This window comes from Chroicocephalus ridibundus, chromosome 15 (genome assembly GCF_963924245.1).
Source record: "Chroicocephalus ridibundus chromosome 15, bChrRid1.1, whole genome shotgun sequence".
Lineage (NCBI taxonomy): Eukaryota > Metazoa > Chordata > Aves > Charadriiformes > Laridae > Chroicocephalus > Chroicocephalus ridibundus.
The window spans coordinates 222540-243168 of record NC_086298.1 but is presented as its reverse complement, the minus strand read 5'-3'; the positions used below and the strand labels follow the sequence as shown (position 1 = coordinate 243168).

General features: G+C 47.6%; 1 protein-coding gene across 7 annotated transcripts in view; it reads left to right on the top strand.

The window, feature by feature from the left end:
* LOC134523595 (dual specificity testis-specific protein kinase 2-like) overlaps positions 1-2816 on the top strand; it is a 63300-nt gene extending 60484 nt beyond the window's left edge. For all 7 annotated transcript variants that reach the window (XM_063352631.1, XM_063352633.1, XM_063352637.1 and 4 more), the window contains one exon: positions 126-2816. In XM_063352631.1, coding sequence (XP_063208701.1) covers positions 126-199 — 74 coding nt within the window. In that variant the 3' untranslated portion in view covers positions 200-2816. The remainder of the gene's footprint in view (positions 1-125) is intronic.
* Positions 2817-20629: the final 17813 nt, after the last annotated feature.

Below are 20629 nucleotides of genomic sequence, written 5' to 3'. Positions count from 1 at the left end.
GAGAACAGTGTTAAGAAAACGCGTTAGCAGTTTCTTTACCCTCTGATGTCAGCATGCGAATATTGCCATTCCCAAGCCGGAATTCAGTCAGCTGGCTCACAAAGCCTTTTTTATATGCATTCCAGTCTCAGAAAAAGTCCGTGGAGCCATCCACTCATCTCTGGACAGCCTGCCAGGGCAGAAGGCAGATGGGTCTTAATGGAGAAGGAGAAGGAAAAGTTACGCCTAAACCAATTAGAGGATCTTCAGTGCAAGATGAACAACGACAGGGAGATTTTCACCCAAGGTCATTTTATCATGAGGGTGTTCCAGTTGTCACGTGAGCTACAGCAGATGGATTGACAAAGTCCCTTTTGGGGAAAAGGTTGTTTGTTTGTGTGCATTTGCTGGGGATTCCGTAAAATATAGCGGTAGTCCCTCCTCGCGCACCTCTGGACTATGGGTTGGTAATAACCATTAATCGTAACAAAATATTGGCATGGTGATTAGAATTAAGGACAATATTTACTTTGATAGTTTAGCAATGTATGCATAGTCCTGGAAATTCACTCCATAATTTTAACACTCCTCGTTTCAGTGCCATTAAAGAAAAGCATAAAATAAAAGTCTGGGATTATTTTGGCTCTAACTCAAACCAAAAATCCTCATACAATATATTTCCAAAAAAAACTCGAGGTTGATATTTATTTCTGTGTTTTATGCTTCACACATTAAATACTCTAGTTTAAAGACCCCCAGACTTTCACAGTCAAAAAGCCGGTGTGACAAGATGTTTTGGAGCTCTTTTTGCTGCTGGCCGGCGCAGGGGCAGGGAGCTGCGCGCCCGCAGGGGTCGGGACAGCCTCACTCCTCTGCTCCGGGCCACTCACCAGCCAGCCGCCTGCCACCTTAAAAGGAATGTAGCTTCGATATCTGTCTGTCAGAGTCCCAGGACTTTCACTGATTTGTTTATCGAGAGTCCCAGCAAAGGACCTTCGCAGCATCAGATTCACAAGAATCAAAATTAGTTATTTATTGAGAGCGACAGAACAGATTCGAGATTGCCGTTGATAAATTCACTAACTACAATAGCGCTATTAATGAAGGTTAATATTGCTAGCAAACACAATAACAATACAACCTGGGGTAACACTCCCCAGAGGGTGAAGGCACTGACCCAGCACGGCGTCTGGCCTGGGGCGGAGGGAGAGAATGCAGCCTGTCTGCTGGTCCGTCAGCTATCGAGTTTCTTCTCTCCCAATTTAACAGTCATTTTCACCATCTCCTTATCCCCAAAATTACAAGGTTTCCCTCCCCTAGGTGACGTGTAGTATGATTTGGGTTGAGAGACAAGTGCTAGAGTGCTATATATGTTTAGCATGATCTCTATAATCTTCATTAGCACATACAGGGGTGTCAAATTTAATATGCATTTCACAGGTAACGAGACAAAGGTCAGTCATGGGGCACGGTAGCCTTTCAAAGAGGCAAAGAACTACACAGGTTCCTGTTACCTTGATTTTACTGTCTTTGCTGACGAGAAGTAGGACTGTCCTGTCTACACAAGGCAGCTCCCTCCTCGTCTTCATCCCACGATGGCTGGACAAGCCTCCGCTCCCCTGGGTTGCACAAGCGTGTCCAGAGGAGAGCGACCAGGCTGGTGAGGGGTCTGGAGACCAGGGCATGTGAGGAGAGGCTGAGGGAGCTGGGCACGTTTAGCTTGGAGAAGAGGAGGCTGAGGGGAGACCCCATTGCCCTCTACAGCTACCTGAAAGGAGGGTGCAGAGAGGTGGGTGTTGGGCTCTTCTCCCAGGGGAATAATGACAGGACCCGAGGAAATGGGCTGACGCTGCGTCAGGGGAGGTTTAGGTTAGATATGAGGAAGAATGACTTTACTGAAAGAGTGGTCAGGCACTGGAACAGCCTGCCCAGGGAGGGGGTTGAGTCACCATCCCTAGAGGTGTTTAAGAAAAGTCTAGATGTGGCACTTCGGGGCATGCTCTAGTGGCAGAGATTGTAGGGCTTTTTTTGGTTTGTTTGGTTGGGTTTTTTTCGTTTTGGGGTTGTTTTGGTGGTTTTTTGTTTTTTTTTTGGTGTGTGTATGGTTGGACTTGGTGATCTCAAAGGTCCTTTCCAACCATGAAGACTCTATGATTCTGTGATTCTAAGAGTAGCAAAGCCAGTCTTAATTGTTCTTTGAGCACAGAGATTTCACCTCATTATCCAAATTCCAGAGCACCCCATCCAGGTCCACCTCGTGGAGCACAGCCACGGCGCGGCAGTCCCGGGGACGCACCAGCCACGTAGGACCCACCTCTGGCTACCAGCTCCTGGCAGCTTGTTGCTCCCACGTAGATGTAAAACCAAGAATTAATTACTGGTGAGTGAACTGGAAAAGGAAACTAGAATTGCTGGCAAGGTTGTCACAGTTTTAGGGGTTTTAAAACTGTATAAATACAGGGAAAGGAAAGTGCTGACAATAGTTGGGTAGAACTCAGCTGGGCACAGGTCTTATTCTCAGGTTGTTTATTTTTAGATGGAGATGTACACAAGAATTTATTCAGAGACACATATTTCTGTCTAAAGAGACTGACCGAAGCACATGTTCCCCAAATCCCATCATTTCATTTCAGCTCGAAGCAGCTTTTCCGTTTGGCTTTTTTTTTTTTTTAGGTTTTTTTTTAGATTTTCTAGAATTTTTTGTAGATCCTTGTAGATTTGTGTACCTTCAGTTGCAAAATGAAATTTTATTACAGACATGATATAAAAGACCAGACGATATAAAACACAACAAAAAAAAGAGACAACAAGATGGGTTTTTTGGGAAACACCCACCTTTTCTACACAATAGGTCTGGCACATCTGCCAGAAAAAACACAAAGCACCTAAGTAAGTAGAGATTGGAAAACCTCTTTATTTCTTCTGTGCAATAAAATAATAAAATCATCAGCCCATAGTTTCTGTTGTGCAGTTATTACTAAACAGATCTTGAGTTTTCTTTCTGAAAAGAGTATACTTTATTGGACATGTAAGTCTATGAGTTTTAAGAAGAACGGGAAAGAGGAGACCAGTCTCCACCTGGAATGTCTTTTTTACGTCACCACAGGATCGGGGATAGCTCAGGCTGTGAAGGACCTCAGGAGGTCTCTACTCCAAGCTCCTGCTCAAAACAGGTTCAGTGCTGAGCTCAGACCAGGTTGCTCACAGCTTTTTGCAGTTGGGTCTTGAAAATCTCCGCGGATGGAGACAGCACTCCTCATGGGAGAAATGTGCTTGAATTTGTTTTATTCGGATGATGTAGACCCAGAGGTTTCTGTGGAACATTGACCAGGTGCCCCTAAGGGCTGCGGGGAGTGGAGGAGCCACTCGCCTCCCCGAGGGAGACAGATTTCTCAAGTTGTATGTCTCAGTTTTGCTGTCTGACAACAGCAATGGGGAGCCCATCACACCTCCCGGTGCGCAGGTATCTGACTCCTGTAAAGCAGGTACACTGTAACTTTCTTTCCTTGATTTATGGAATAATGTAGAAAACCCATACGCTGACATCTTTTAGACTTCCTGGTGGGAAAAGAAGTGAGCAGAAACCTCTCACCAAGACACACCTGGACTAATCCTTACCAGTCGATACTTGCTGGGTTTCTGGCCCAGAAGCTATAAAGGGTTGTAAAATAATAGGAAAAGTGCAAGATATTTATTAAAAAAAAAAAAAGAGAGAGAAAAGAAAAAAAGGGCGTGTGTGAGAGAGAGGAGCAAAAAATTAGTTTGGCAAGGGATTAAATACATTCTTAGCAGAAACCAAACCCCAAAAACCCCAAGGCTACATCAAGATGCTCTTCTGCTTCAAGGAGCATCACCGTGACAGCCTGCGGGACGTGGGACACGGGATGTGGGAGGGCTTCCCTGGAAGAGCACCTCAGTGTCCGTGCTCTGCCCAGGCACTTCCCACGGCACCACGGGCTGTCACCAGCAGCAAGCATCATGGCCCTCAGCAGTCTGCCCTGAAACTATTTCTTCAGACAAAACAAGACCCTGAAACACGCTTGTAGTGACTTCACGCGCCTGAAATCCTATTGTAAAACTACATCCTTAGTCCTGGGGACGCTCCCCACCCTTTGTCCCTCAGGCACTGCACATTCAGCAGACTTGAGAGGCACCTCTGCTGACTGAAGGTCCGTAGGACTGGTGGGGAAGGAGGTTCACCTTCACTTACCTGGACACGATTCATCAGCACTACAGCTGCTAGGCAGAGGAGAGCAAGAGGTGTTTGCTGGCCAGTCCTCCCCATGGTGGGCGGTGATTTCTCCAGAATCAGCTCAGTGTCTTTGCCTGTTCTTTCAGACCTCTGAGCCTCTTATAAGCAGTGGAAGAGCACTTCCCAAACGTCAGACTCCCAGCTTGCCTTCCCCCCCCCCATTCCCACTTGTTACCCTGCGACAATTTGTGTGGAAAGGTTTTGTTTAATCACTAGCTGAAGTCTGTTTTCGGTATGAAAGTGATCATTATCTAGTTGATTGCAAAGCTGCTGTTGAGTGTTTGGTCCTGTTTCCAAGTGCATACTCGGAAATGCTGAGAGCAGAAGCAGTGCACAGACCTGCTGCTGGCTCCCTGACCTACTGTACATTTCACCATCAACCTCGGGCAGGTTAGGGAAAAAAGGCTTAATTTGGTTCTCTCTGTCAAATCAAAATAGAGTGCATTTTGTTGCCCAGAGAAGCTGTGGCTGCCCCGTCCCTGGAGGGGTTCAAGGCCAGGCTGGACGGGGCTTGGAGCAACCTGGGCTGGTGGGAGGTGTCCCTGCCCAGGGCAGGGGGTGGCACTGGGTGGGCTTTAGGGTCCCTTCCAACCCAAACCATTCTGTGATTCTATGGTTCTATGTAGAAACAAAGACCCAGAAACCTTAGCATTGTCTGGCAACAGAGACATGTCATCTGTGAGGGCAAGGAAAAAGTGCAACCCTCAGCACAGCTTACCCACATATGGGAACGAAAGCTTCAGTCTTCATCTCCAAGCCATTTCTATGCTGGTAACACAGGGTATTGCAGCCCCGAGGGGTCTGGTGGAGAACCATGCCACATGCATTACACGTGAAGAAGGAAAACAGAAAGTGTCTACAGGCTTTGTAGATGACACTGACTGTCCTCTGTCTTTCTTTCGCTCTTTACAGCATGTATTTTCTCTCCGTGTTTTCTCACCTATCTTACTGATTCTACTAATTCCATGCAAAATCAGAGCAGGAAATAACTTTATTTTATTAGATTTTGCTTTATCAGCTCTGAGGCTGTGTCAGGAAGCCCATGGGAGATTCTCATTGTTTCACACAGTGTGTGAGCCGATGCAGGCAGGACGCAGGAACAACCACAAGACCACAGATGAAAGGCAAAGTACAAATTTAATCTTGATACCTCGGGGATCGGGGAATCTCTGAGGCAGCACCCGGGCAGAGGCACACGAGCAGGGGACGCAGGCACCGCGGAGTGAGAGGGAGACCTTATTAGCAAGAGAGGCCTTGTTAGCAAGAGAGGGAGAGAGTGAGAGCGCACAGACTCCCTGTTCTTGACGGTATTTCAAGAGTTCCAGCAGGCTTAGTTTTCCCACTGCGCTTCGATCTTGAACAACGGGCCAGGATTCTCAAGCGGATAGATGAGGTGTCCCTGAGCCCATAGCAGACTCACGTTATCTAAGTGAAATGTTCTACTAGCAAGCACATAAGACTGGACAACAATTAGTGTGATATATGTGTTTCCCAGCACCCCTGGTGCGAGTCACTTGAGCGTATTCACAATCTTCACCTGCCCTGCTTCATGCTATGGGAATTCCCTGACTTAACTCATTTTCAGAAGAAATGTTCTGCACAATGCAGGGGTTGAAAGATCCTTTGTGCACTTGCCATTACAGCAGATATAGATAATGACTGATAATAAGTAGATGGAAGTTTCTTTCAATGCTATAGCTTACCGATGAGTGGTGTAACAGGTCTCAAAGGGGCCTTCTATGCCATAAAATCCAGTCTGTGCTTGTGGGTAGCTGCATCAAGTCCTCTCATTTGAAGTGTAATCACCAGAGCTGGCAGGAGTACATCACTACATGAAACCAGCAGGAAAATTATTCTCCTAGACACCTCCCAGCTGGCTGCATGTGCTTCCTCTCTTTGCCATCTTCCCGAAGGGGACACAGGTTGAAGAGGGCTTTATGGGGCTTGGAGACGGCAACCCTGCCCCAAGCTTCCCCAGCACACAGAGGGCGGCTGTGGGGGCCACCAAACCCACCTTAGTGCATGAGCAGTGTCCACACAGCAGGTGTGAGGCTGTTCACCCACGTGCAGCTGGTGGCAGTGGGGGAGCCTGGACGAGGGCTGTGGACACTCATGCTACCTCTCCCCAGCGAGGACCTTCTGGAGCTGGCTGCGCGGAGCTGTGGGCACCTTGCACATGGGCAGCTGCTGCTGTCAAGCAAAGGCAGAGCCAGTCACAAAGCTCTGGCCATGGCAGACATGGCAGTAAGGACCTGCCAGTGCTGATCCAGTGGTGTGGGTGAAGGCTGAGCCCTGGCCGAAGCACTCCTGCACTGCACACAGCACATGGCCGATCCCTGTGCACACTCTCAACCGGGGTCTTGTGCACGCTCTGACGCTGTGTGCATGGGCAGCGCGTGCCCAGGGCAGCTGCACTGGCTAGCGATGGCAGACGATGCTTCCCCATGGGGCTGAGCGGGTCCAACCTGCCTGTTTTCCTGGGGTTTTCTCTGATGTCGTCATCATCTTAACCAGAGGTCCCCCTGGTGTGACTGCTGGGCCTTGACACTGGGATCTTGCTCGGCAAGGCTTGGGAAGGTTTATTTGCCCAAAGCTGTTATCCAAGGAGCTCTGCTTCTTGATCTGTGCTGCAAAGAAGAGACATCTCAGGATGGGTCATTGCACTGGAGGGTGTTGGACACAGAAGCCACCAGAAACAAACCATGGAGTGTATGTCAAACCCTGACTCACCAACCCTGCCCAGAGGTACGACGAGATGGGGAGAAGAGGGTGGAAAGACAAACGTGACAAGGATAAAGTGCTGGTTACTCTGGTGAAGGGGAGGGTCTGCAAAAGCTGGAAGGGTTTGAATTTTTCCTTCCCCTGTTTGTACACTGCTCAACACCTCCTCGTAAGCTTGACTGTCAGGGCTCATGGCTCTCCAAAAACTGCTTCGTATTTAAGATGATGCTTTCCTCTGCAGGAAAAAAGACAGTTGAAATTAAGATTTATGTAATTGCTGACACACACTGAAGACTCAGTGGAAGAGATATCTCATCAGTAACCTGGGCAAAAATATTATTACCGAAGACTGTAGGAGTAGCAGGAACAGAACCTGGCCATGCCTGTGATAGGAGGAGGAGTGGTATTTGACAGGTCCTGAAATAACTGAAATGACTGAAATAACCATCACACTCGGTGAGAATTACAACTGAGTCAGTTGTCCTCTGGGTGGTAAAGGAGCAGACAACTCCATTTATAGGGAGAAAAAACTTATTTTCTGGAACCCATGAGTTCAGAATCCCTTAAAAAAAGATCTGTAGAGACTGAATAAGCTGCAGAAATAGCAGTTTAAATTTCAGCCACAACTCTCAAAAAATTATTTCGATATTGCTCAATAATCAAGAATCAAAAGACATGCCACTTTTAATCATCTGACTCGAGAAAAATCACTCAGGTGCCCGTTGTTCACATTGCGGCTTGCAGAACCCACATATGGCTGGAGGAAGATGCGAGAGTTTGTTGTGTGGAAGTGATCAGATTCAGATGTGCAGCAGAATCTGCTCCCCGAGAAAGCTCAGAAGACGGGGGAAATATATCTGCTATGCCCTGAGCTATGGAAGGAACATACATTCAGTCACAGCACAAGAATGGAGCCAAATAGGAAAATAAAAATGCGGATGCAGTATTTCCAGTTGGATTTGCAAGGCTGGATCGGACTAAAACCCCACCCAATGGGGAAGCCAGAATCGGATATTTCAAGAAAGCACGGATTACATGAAAATATGTGAACTCTTTAATTACTCCTGGATAACTGGGATTTCATCATTCAGTAAAACACCCCACAACCATCATACTAAAATTCCCAAGTCACAGAAAGAGCTGTGCTGTCATTTCAGTCGGGACGGACAAACGACAAGACTCTCCTTGAAGAGTTAAGTTAAGCTCTCTCCTTTGTTACAAACTTGGCTTTCTTATATATCTGATCTTTTGTTCACGCTCCGTTCACGCGTTCTTTCTACGCATTCAATCGGTTAGGTTACACAGCACAGGCGCTCGTAGCTACAATACGATTGGTTATCGAAATCCTGTTCACATTGCTTAAAATCTGCCTTTCTCACAGCCTAACTCTCCTTGTTCTTTGAAGCAATCTTCTTCTTTCTCCTTTTTGTTACATTGTCCTTATATGACACAACTCGCGGCCTTCTTATGGGTACACTGCAAACTCTATCTCTTCTGTCAAGGGGTCTACGGACCCGCCGTATCCCCCAACACTGTGCCATGATGAGGTGCTGTGCTGACTCTTCTGGTGTTTCCTCTGGGGTATGCTTCTTCTAGGCAGAGGCAAGTAAGTTGGTTTAGATCCTTTCTCCTTGACCCTAGGTTAAAAAAGACTTATCTGCCCAGGGACAGGGCTAAATACAGTAGCTTGCAATTCATTCTAGCCCCTATTTCTTGATCTTCCCCTTTCGGACAACTATCATCTGCCTTCATTAATTTCAGAAAACTATCATCCGCCATCATTAATTCCTCTCCAGCCCCTGCCATTCATCAGTGTCGTGGTTCCAGCGGGGATAGGATTAATTCTCCGCAGGCTCTGGCAGGGACACAGGTATTCCATGCCATGGGAGCCATGCCCAGGCTGGAGCCAGGAGCTGCCGGCGGAGGGGGTGGGAGGTCGCCGCTGGGAGCAGGATGGGGCGTCCCAGGTCTGGCCGGTGAGCGGTGGTTCCGTCATTGTGTTTCTACATTCCTCTATCCGTGTTGTTGTTGTTGTTTTCTTGTTCCCTTTGCTGTTGTGTTAAACTGCCTTTGTCTCATCCCCAGAGTTTGGCCTCTTCTTACGATGCTCCCGCACAGCCGTGGAGGGGTGAGAGAGCGGCCGCCTGGTTCTTCTGTCCATCTGAGGCCAAACCAGGACAACCAGCCAACGCAGAAGTCCCCCTGGCTCTGCAGGAGGGCTTGTTCTGAGATGACAGGGCAGGGATGAGGTTTCTGTGACAGCCAATATCAGAGGTCGAGGGAATTTGGGTCTGGAAAACAAGCAGCATCCATCTCTTGCTATCTGTTTTCCTCCTCCCTGTTTTTCCCAGGATAAGGATTGGGGAATTCTCCTGGGAGCTGTGCCAGCTCCCCTGGCGTCTGACAACTGTCTGCAGCCATTATCAACCCAGCCCACCGCCATGACCTCCCCTGGCATCACGCTGGAGCTTTTACAGAGCATTTCATCAAGGGAAAAGCATTCATTTTCCTCTATGGCCAGATGTTATATAAGGAAACCTACCTGGAAATAGACGTACATTACCAGAGACAAAGAATTTTGTCCCTGTATTAAAAGTCTATCCTGCCTTGACTGGCTCAGCCTGCTAATCCCACTGGATTTTGCAGGGCAAGGATTTAAGCAGCTGAGCTTAGAAGGAGAAAGAAAGGAAAAGAAGGGAAAGGGAAGGGAAAGGGAAGGGAAAGGGAAGGGAAAGGGAAGGGAAAGGGAAGGGAAGGGAAGGGAAGGGAAGGGAAGGGAAGGGAAGGGAAGGGAAGGGAAGGGAAGGGAAGGGAAGGGAAGGGAAGGGAAGGGAAGGGAAGGGAAGGGAAGGGAAGGGAAGGGAAGGGAAGGGAAGGGAAGGGAAGGGAAGGGAAGGGAAGGGAAGGGAAGGGAAGGGAGGGCAGAGAAGAGCAGGGCAGGGTTATGCAGGGCAAGGAAGAGCAGGGGAAGGGCAAAGCAAGGCAGGGCAAAGCAAGGAAAGGCAAGGCAAGGCAAAGCAAGGAAAGTAAGGCAAGGCAAGGCAAGGCAATGACGGGCAAGGAGAGGCAAAACAAGGCAAGTCAAGGCCGGGCCAGGAAGGGTAGTGCAAGGAGAGGCATGCAAATGCAGGCCAGGGCTGGGCAGGGGAAGGCAAGGCAAGACAAGGTAACGCAAGGCAGTGTAAAGCAGGGAAAGGAGGCAAGGCAAGGCAAGGCAGGGCAAGTCAAGGTGGCAAGGCAAAGCGAGAGACGGCAAGGTAAGGCATGGAATACAAGGGCAAGTCAGGACAGGGCAAGACAAGGGAAGGTAAGTCAGGGAAAGGCAAGGAACAGCAGGAGAATACAGGGCAAGGCTGGGCAAGACAAGGTAGATCAGGACAAGGCAAGGCAAGACAAGGAATGGCAAGGCAAGGCAAGTCAGGGAAGGCAGGTCACAGACGTGCAGGAGAAGACAAGGCATGGCGGTGCCAGGCAAGGCAAGGCAGAGCACGGCAGGGCAAGCTAGGGTAAGGCAAGGTGAGGTGAGTCAAGACAAGGCAAGGACAGGGAAGGGAAGGCAAGCCAAGGCAAGGAAAGGCAGCGCAGGGCAGGGCAAGACAGGGCAGATCAATGTAGGGCAGGGCAAGGTAAGGCAATGCATGGCAAGCAGGAAAGGCAGGGCAGGGCAAGTCAGGTCATGTCATGGCAATGCTGGGCAAGACAAGGCAGGCCAAGGCAGAGCAGGGTAAGCAAGGCGAGGCAAGGCAAGGCAAAGGCAAGGCTAGGCAAGGCAAAGGCAACGCTAGGCAAGGCAAGGAAACGCAAAGGTAAGAAAACGCAAAGGGAAGGCTAGGAAAGGCAATGCAAGTCAAAGCAAGACAAGGCAAGGCAAGGAGCAGCTACCATTTGTCTCCTGAGCAACTTTTAATCCTCTGAGTCCCTCTGATCTTGAACAATCAGTGAAGCAGTGCAGAGTAGGCCTTGCTCTGCAGTTTTTCTACCTCCCAACAACAGAGGCCCGTTAAACTGTCTGTGTTGAGTCTACCTGGGTACACCATGCAGCACACAAAGGTTCTGGTTTCATGTGCAGTCTATGGACATGTTGGAAACCCAGCCATGAGACTCGCTGTACAGGCGCAGCATCCAGTCATAGGAACTGCGTTAGCCTACATCTGTGCTAAAATACGGACAAAACCTCTGTGCCTCTGATTAGCTACAATCATGGCACCCTTTCTCTGTACAGCATGTAAATGTTTGCAGATGAAAATAGCGACGGTATGAGATGCCAACCCTCTACTGTGCTACGTGGTTATTATTCTGTCCTCTTCGAACTGGAGGAATAAACCTTCCAGGAGGGAAACATTTTTACAAGATCCAATAGTGAACTTTGGCATGGTCTCATCAGCACAGTAAGAGAGGCTGGTGTCTGGATGGATGATGGGAGGTTTTAGATGCAAGTGGGAAAAAGAGGCACTAAAGTCAATATGTATGTGAAGAAAGAGCCCCCATTTATGGTCAGCCTTCCTTTTCATGTCCCTTACAGATTTCTCTGTGTTTCCTGTTGCTTTCTGTATAGGCTCTGAGACACAGGGGAGTGACTTTTAACAGTGATTCAGCCTTAAATTCTAGTCTTAAATTCTAGTTCTGCTGTTTACTGGCCAGTCTCTAGCAGGAGTAAACAAAATTTTGTTGCTCTTGACTTTTCTGCAATGGCAGAAACGCCCAGTGATATAACAATGCTGCTTGGTACTGAACGTTTCTCCTTCATGGACTTAGTCCACAGCACCAAACTGTATAGCGCATTGTTATTAATGCACTGGCACCAAGTCTGGTGCCTTTCTATCTGGAAATGAGATGTAAGGCTCAGTCTGTGCAATACACCAGGCTCAAACATATCCCAGGAGTTAACTCTCTAGTTTTCTAGAGCTTTCCCCAGTTTTCCAAAAGACACATGTGAGTGGTCAGATGTAGGTGTTAGTCAGGAAGACCAGCTAGGCGGTGTAGAGATATCCATTGGCTCACTTGATTATCCCCATTACCTAGTGGAGTAAAATAAATTGAACCTTTCAAGAAATCTGCATACCGAAAGAGTCATTTAATGAAGTTCTACCTTTGGTCATACAAACACCTTCCAAAGGAGCTAAACCAGTCCAAAACCCCATAACAAACCGTCTCTTCTATCCACCCCTATAAGAGCCCTATGTGACTACCAGACAAGACTGCAGGAGACATCTTACTTGGAGAGCTAGCTATAAGGAGATTGCTATACCAGCTGTAATTGTTTGAAACAAAGAAATCTTGACATTTCAGAGCTTTTTTAATTTCTACGAATGATTAGCAATGAAAAGCAGCTCACACAAGCTATTCAGATATCCTCAATTTCTCCATTCGCTATTCTTTTTCTCCCCACTTTGTTCTGTACTGGCTTTATGATGCAACTGTTGGTTAATCAGGATCAATGAGCAATCGCATTTCCAAATGGCTCAAATTTTAAGGCTGAGAAAGAACAGTGCTACACTGGTACAGAAATGGCGGAGGAAGCTGACAAAAATAACTGGATCTGGATCAGTTCCTGCTGTGCTATGCTGTGTGGAATTTCATTTCTGTCTGTTTGTAGGAGCAATAGTACCCTTTGTCTGTCTCCCAGATTTCACCATCTGCAAATGTCTCATGTTGTCCATGCTGATACATCCTATTTAAACTGGAATCTGGGGAATCACTGAACACCAAGCACCTTTGTAGGTTGCTGCTCACTGACTTGAGTCAGGATCTTGCTCTCGGTCTCGATTCACAAACAGCTATGTATTGTGGACTGACCAAGTTGGCGAGGAACGCAGTGGCAGCAAGGGTGAGTTCTGTGGCTGAGCACTAGGCTGAGGCAGACAGCAGGGTTCCCGGAGCCAGGGAAACCTGGGGAAGAGCCAAGGGCCCTGCCAGGAGCCGGCAGCTCTCGGGAGCAAGGCTGATGTGGCTTGGGCATTGCCGGGAGCAACCACAAGAGATTTAAATGGCCTTGGCTGTGTGCAATATGTTTTGCATTAAGGTTTTCTTTTTCCTGTTGTTTAGCAACAGCCCTGCTGAATTCCTCACCCTGGGGACCGACGGTGGAAACACAAACATGACCAGACATTCTCCAGCTCTTTTGTTCTATTACAGTGCTCAGAAATCACCAAAATATGTGGTCTACAGCAGCAAGAAAAACAAAAAACTAAATAAGTGTATGGCAGCATCTCTTAATAGCATGGTACAAGACCCCTCACTGGAGAAGATATGTGCTCGCTAGGAGCTGCAGCTAAGCAGAGGCATGCCAGTGAAGCATCTTTTCGGATAAGTTTGGGAGCATCATTTGGGAGCCTTTTTTTTGCTCCAGGCTCAAAAGTCCAGCTTGTGAGCCTGCGCAACAAGCTACATGCTGCTTCATAGCTAGAGGATGTATGCTTTCCATTTGGAACACCTCGATTTCTCCTTTAAAATTAGGAGTTTTCTGGAGAAAGCTTTGCGTGTGGGTATTTTCTGAAAGATCGCAAAGGGCCTGAAACCAAAAATAGCAATTGTGTGCTACAAGAGTTAACCCTGCAAGCCATGTGCACTTTAAAGGGTCCAAAGGAAGGCTATTTGCTTTATCCTAGCTTAATTTCAGCATCAGGTAGTAATGCAGTATTCAATAAAAATGTTAATTGCAGTTATCTGAGCAAAATGGGATTTTTGAGATACCAGCTCCCCCTGTTTTTACAGGATTTGAGCTCCTTGCTTAGCTTGTCTCATAGGAAGCATCCTTAAGTTCAATGGTACAAGACTTGAGTAAGGATTCAGGATAAATGAATTACAGTGTCAGCATTTGGCTGCAAGACGGTACAGTTTTACAGGAACTATGCTCTTTGCCTCTCTTGGCTTTGTAGGGTTTCCCAGTGTTGTGAAACGTGGAGGGAACATCTAGTACCTCCCTGAAGTACCTGAATGGAAACTTCAAAGCAGCAGCTTGTAATTTTTACTCAAATCACTCCAGTTCATCCTCAGAATACTCTCCCCAACTACCAAAATCTTCTCCTTACAGTCCCTACAATTTCTAACCAGCACTCCCCTGTCTCCAAATCCTCCTTGCAATGTTGCTAATTCTCCTCATACCCAAACCCTTCTACAGTTAATACAGCAACCTTCCCGAGCCCTCTACCCATTTTTCTGGTTACCATTTATTTGGCTTAGAGCTCTTGGTAAGCTAATTTGTTATTGAGAGCATGTGCTGATAGACTCACTGGCCTTCAGAACACTTAAGGGCACAGTTTGATGGTTTCCCTGCAGGCAGCGGTTGTTTGGGTCAATCTCCTATTTTCACAAACCAGCTTTAATTCTTGAGGGATGGGGAAACAGAAAAACTGACAAGGGGTCAAGCAGACACACAGATGGCAGGTTGGTGTCAGCTTTGTTTCCTTCAAGAGACTGAAATAGCAAATCCTGAACAGCACACAGATGTGATCATAACATCCACTTGCATGGGATAACACTGTAGAAGGGAGAGGAAAAAAGATCAAATCAGGTGCTGGTATAAGAGGCATCTGCAGAACTAGGACTGTGCCAGTGCCGTTTTAAATATTTATCCAGACTGATATTGCATGCAGGCTGTCTGCCTTAGCTTTGTGACTGGAAGGTTAAAATATTTTTGTGAAGATAAAAGGAAGATGTTAGAACCAGAGTGATATAAGACAGACTGATAGAAGTGTATATTACGTGTGAGTAACTACACTGGGAGTGCCTTAACTTGTCCCTCAGGTGGTTATACATACGTTACTTTTAATTCCATGAACATCTGTACTTTCTCCTGCCTCTTTCAGGGCACAAAGCGAACAGTGCTCAGACTTTTGCATTTTGTTTCACCTTCTATGCTTAAGGCGGGGTACTAGACCACTTGTGCTGAAGTTACTCCCTGAATCCAGCATTATTGATTTCTTCACTTTCTTTTCAATAAAGACTTAATTACGAACTCTGTGAGCTTCAGACACATTAATTAACCTTCATAAGACCTCTGCGAGATCAGCAGGCTCTGTTACAATCCGAGGCTCAGGGAGATGACACCAGTCAAAGGTACTCACTACTTTTGAATGACTCATTTGGAGTTACTTGATTTGATCAGGCTTGATTTGTCAGCCTCACGTCTCTGCCTGGGAAGATCATGGAACAGATCCTCCTAGAAGCTATGCTAAGGCACGTGGAAGACAGGGAGGTTATTCGAGACAGCCAGCATGGCTTCACCAGGGGCAAGTCCTGTCTGACCAACCTAGTGACCTTCTACAAGGGAGTGACTGCATCAGTGGACATGGGGAGAGCTACGGATATGATCTATCTGGACTTCTGCAAGGCTTTTGACATGGTCCCCCACAACATCCTTCTCTCTAAGTTGGAGAGATACGGATTTGATGGGTGGACTGTTCGGTGCATAAGAAATTGGCTGGATGGTCGCATCCAGAGGGTGGTGGTCAATGGCTTGATGTCCAGATGGAGAGGGGTGACAAGTGGTGCCCCTCAGGGATCTGCACTGGGACCGGTGCTGTTCAATATCTTCATCAATGACAGAGACAGTGGGATCAAGTGCACCCCCAGCAAGTTTGCCGATGATACCAAGCTGAGTGGTGCAGCCGATGTGCCAGAGGGACGGGATGTCATCCAGAGGGACCTGGACGAGCTGGAGAGGTGGGCCTGAGCAAACCTTATGAAGTTCAGCAAGGCCAAGTGCAAGGTCCTACCCTTGGGTCGGGACAATCCCCGCTATCGATACAGGCTGGGGGATGGCGGGACAGAGAACAGCCCTGCGGAAAAGGGCTTGGGGGCACTGGTGGGTGAAAAGCTGGACATGAACCAACAATGTGCACTCGCAGCCCAGAGGGCAAATCGCTTCCTGGGCTGCATCAAAAGCAGCGTGGCCAGCAGATCCAGAGAGGGGATTCTGCCCCTCTGCTCCGCTCGGGGGAGACCCCACCTGGAGTGCTGTGTCCAGCTCTGGAGCCCTCAGCACAAGAAGGACATGGACCTGTTGGAGCGGGGCCAGAGGAGGCCACGAAGATGCTCAGAGGGCTGGAGCCCCTCTGCTGTGAGGACAGGCTGAGAGAGCTGGGGGCGTTCAGCCTGGAGAAGAGAAGGCTCCGGGGAGACCTTAGAGCCCCTTCCAGTCCCTAAAGGGGCTCCAGGAAAGCTGGGGAGGGGCTGTTTGCAAGGGCAGGTAGCGACAGGACGAGGGGCAATGGTTTAAACTGGAGCAGGGCAGGGTTAGATTAGCCATGAGGAAGAAGTTCTTTACACTGAGGGTGGTGAGACACTGGCCCAGGTTGCCCAGAGAGGGGGTGGAGGCCCCATCCCTGGAGACATTCAAGGCCAGGCTGGATGAGGCTCTGAGCGACCTGATCTAGTTGAAGATGTCCCTGCTCACTGCAGGGGGGCTGGACTGGATGGCCTTTAGAGGTCCCTTCCCACCCAACACATTCTATGATTCTGTGATCTCAGCAAATGAGAATATTTTATGTGCAGCCTTCTCCGGCATGCAGCTCTGAGCACACATGAGTTCCACAGACCACTTCTCAGGCTGTCAGGAATGAGGTGCATCCACTAATAAGCCAATGTAGGAAATCTGGGTAGATAACTGAGCACTGCAACATGGAAAGAACTGAACAGTACGTTGCCTGGCAGAATAAAAAAAAAAATTGTCATGGATAGAGTTGAAAGAAGTATCTGGTAATCTCCATCCTGTCTCTTTTCTTACTGCCTGAACAGCTTTCACCTTTCTGATAGATCTTTTCTTTTCAAGATTATCTCTCAGCAATTGCTAAATCCAGGTGTCATTTCAAAACTAACAAGGAAAAAAAATCCATTACAGTTGGCAATTTCTAGCCCTGAACAAATGGGCTTTTAAAAACCTTTTCCTTTGGAGGGTGGGAGTGGGTTAAGGAAGAAAATACTTCATCAGATTTGCTGCAAAGCCATTTGTAATTTCAGTCACTGCTAGTAAAAGTCAGTGCAGTTTTATAATTAGGTACTTTCAGTCAGAAAAAGACCTCTGTATGTGATCCATTTCAAACGGAGAGGATCAGTCACAGCTTGTGCAGTCCCTCCTGTGGAACTGGCCTTAGCGTTACCTGCTTCTAGGATGCAGCCTCTGATCTCTCTGGGCAAACCTGTCCCATATAAACAGCCCGGGCAAACCTGTCCTAAGTATGCAGCCTGCCATGCTGCAAATTTTATCAAAGAAATTATATTCCCTTCAGCTGCTTTTAAATGCTTCATTTTTTTTTTTCAGCTGTCACCACTGGGTCATCGCCTGCTCTTAAATCACACCTTGCTGCTGAATCTATTCTTCCAAGGCTGCCAGGAAGGTTATTTAATTTAATTTAGAGTATCTATTCAAACACTAACGAACTGACTCCAACCTGGGAAACATGGCAAGCATCACTCAAACACCATCTTGCTTTTGTTCCTTCTCCTTCAGAAGGGAACACGGAGAAACGTCTTCTGCTAGAAACGGCCCCACGCTGAGAGTTGCCAGTGGTGATGGCAGATGAGGAAGATGGGAAGCTATAAAACTTCTTTTGCTTGCATCTGCCTGCTGAAACTTGCATAGAGGGTGTGATATATGGTCTGGCAGACAGAAGCCACCAAGACCGGGAGAGGGGACGCTTCATACAGATGATGTGGGGAGGGAAGGGTGTGAGATCTTGCCAGCCAGGTACTGCTTTGTTAACAAAATAGTGGGGAGAAAGGGAAAATTTCCTTGCAGTTGCAGTTCTCCTGATGGGACTGGCAAGTGGGTTCAGTGAGTCTGAGGTAAAAGCCCTCTCCAAGGCCTCAGCTCATCTTCCCAAGGGATCTTCCCAAGGGATCTTTGAAAACAACTGCATTTCTGCCAGAGCCTTTGCTGGGTCTGTGGCATTGGAGCTGCTTCATTTTTGCAAGCAGGTCTCCTCTCTGATTGGTGATAGTCAGGGAAGGTGACAGAGACAGAGTGTATTTGCTCTCCGATTTCCATGGCGTGGATAGCCACTTTGCCCAGCAAACAAATCCTGACAGTTCAGACAGAAGGAGGCAAAGGAGGGTTTCAGAAGTGCACAGGGCATCACAGGATGTCCCAGCCTGTCCTAAAACCAGCACTGCTCTCAAACACTTGACGTTCCAGGAGCACTGCAAGTAAGGAGAGGGTAATCCTCCTTTTCCGGCTTGCTCGTATTCTCTACCTGAGATCTTCTGTAACCAGAAATATAAGCAAAGTTGTTGATTTGGTCCCTGAAACCAATCGTTTGCTGTGCACTCAGAGCTGCTGTACTTCCTACATACCCAAGAGTGCAAGCATTAGCTGGTCCTTCAGAGGCAGGGAGCTCTACAGATGAAAGAGAGTGGGAAAGAATGGCATGAATACAAGGAGGCCTAGAGAGAAACTTCAGGAGAGTCAAACTAGAGACATTCTGGCAAACCTGGGTGGCACAGTGCTGTGAACTGCTGCTGCCTGGTTCCTGTGCTTGTCCTGGGCAGCTCTGCAGGGTCTTGGCACCCTTACCACATTCCCACATAACTTCTGGCTTGTCGAAGGCTGGGGAATGGTTGCTGGCGGGAGGTATTAACACAGAAATTGTCTCCCTCTTGAGGAAGGAGTTCTTTAACCAATGCAGACCTAGAACTGCTGATAAGCACAGAGACAGTGACCTTTCAAAGCTGGAGCGCTGCAAACAGAGGGTGCAGTGTCAGCACAGGTTGCTTGCCCTGAGGAGCATTAAGAACAGAAAAGGAGCACAAAGTGATATTTTAACCTCAATTAATCAGAAGTGCTGTTTTCCCCAGCAGCATTTTGAACTTTCATATCATTTTCCTTTGAGATCTCTGCTGCGCTGTATTTGTTGCACCCACCCGGTATCAGACCTCAAGGACTGGGGAGGGTCCTGCTGCCTGAAAGAGTGAATGAAATGTTTCAGAACTGAAAGCTGTTTCAGAGTTCGTGGATCAACTGTAAACCAGACTGTATTGGTTCAGCCCCCATGCTGATAACAGCTTGTTACAAAAAAAATTCAAAGTAAACCAACCACCTAATTCAGGCTGTTGCTCACTGGAAAACTACTGTTACAGTAAGCACTGATATAACTGATGATTATAATGAAAGAAAAGAGAAATACGAGCATGTTGCACCTTGCCTAGAACAACTGGATTTTTTGAGGGCCCAGGAGGTTTTATAAAATGCTGATGTTAATCAAAATGCAAACTATTCATTTGGCTTGACACATTACACATCTCCCAGGTATTTTGTGATGAAAGTGTCAACTACTTTTACCCTTTTTTTTTTCCCCCAGATTTTTTTAAAAAAAGTTATTACAGAATGAATTGTCATATTTGTACAGCACGTTGATCGCAGAAGTGCCAAGAGTAAGCTTTAAAGCTTCCCTTAGGAGGACAGGGCTCAGTCTCACCTCTCCCACCTCTCAGGCTAACGGAGTTGTCACCAGACCTTCAGGTTACTTCTACTAGTTACACTTGCTGTCACCCCAGCTGATAGAAAGAGCATGTCTCTGCCAGCTTGTGGGCAAGGTTATCCCACGCGGGACCCTCGACGGGCAGAGGGATTCTTCTATTTCCTCTTGGCACCCTTCTGTCCTTCCCATTGAGCACTCTCTGCTCCATCTACTGGCCTGATTTCCAAAGAGCAGAGCCTGGCTGCATTTTATAAGGGGACTGATCTTCCCTGTGTGTATGGGGAGTATTTTGCAAATGTGGTAAATATGACTTCGATTTATCACGGTAGCTTGTGCCAAGCCAGTACCTCTTTTTGACGGGGTAAACGACTCCCTGGAAAAGGGAGATGCAATATCTCTAGTGTCTCTGGAATGCAGTAAAAGATTTGGTGCCGGGCTCTGGAAAAAAAAATTTCTTCCAGTTAAAGCGCACATTTTTGCAAATGCTGTAAGTGATGGATATGGGGAGGGGGTGAGGAACTCGATAAATCAAAGTAAAAAATATCAATGTTCAACGGGGTTCTGTATAGCTGACTACAGGTGGTTAGCGACCTCCCTTGAGGATCAAGTGTGGGACTGATCTTGACTAACATTTTCATTTCTGGCCTCAAAGCTAAAAGAGGATCTCACCCAGAACTGTGTGTAGTATTTTCATCAGGCAAGAGGAACTAAAAGGGGAAGAGGTGTTAACACAAGAGAAAATGGATATGAAAGCCATTTATAATTCTGTCGAGACAGTGAGATTATTGCTTTTTAAAAAGGAATAAAGATGCGAAAGATCTAACTGCTTTTACCATGAAGTCTCCCCAGTTCATGAAAGACAAGGAACTACTGGAGACAGTCCAGCAGAGGGCTACGATGATGATCAGAGGACTGGAGCATCTCTCAGGTGAGGAAAGGCTGAGAGACCTGGGGTTGTTCAGCCTGGAGGAGACTGAGAAGGTGTCTCATCACTGCTCAGCAATAGCTAAAGGGCAGGTGTCAGGGGGATGGGGCTGGACTCTTTTCAGTGGTGCCCAGCAACAGGACAAGAGACACTGGGCACAAACTGGAACACGGGAAATTCCATCTCAACATGAGGAAAAACTTTAATTTGAGGGTGCCAGAGGACTGGCGCAGGCCGCCCAGAAAGGTGTGGAGTCTCCTTCTCTGGAGATATTCAGAAGCCACCTGGACGCGTTCCTGTGCCACCTGCTCTGGGTGACCCTGCTTGGGCAGGGGG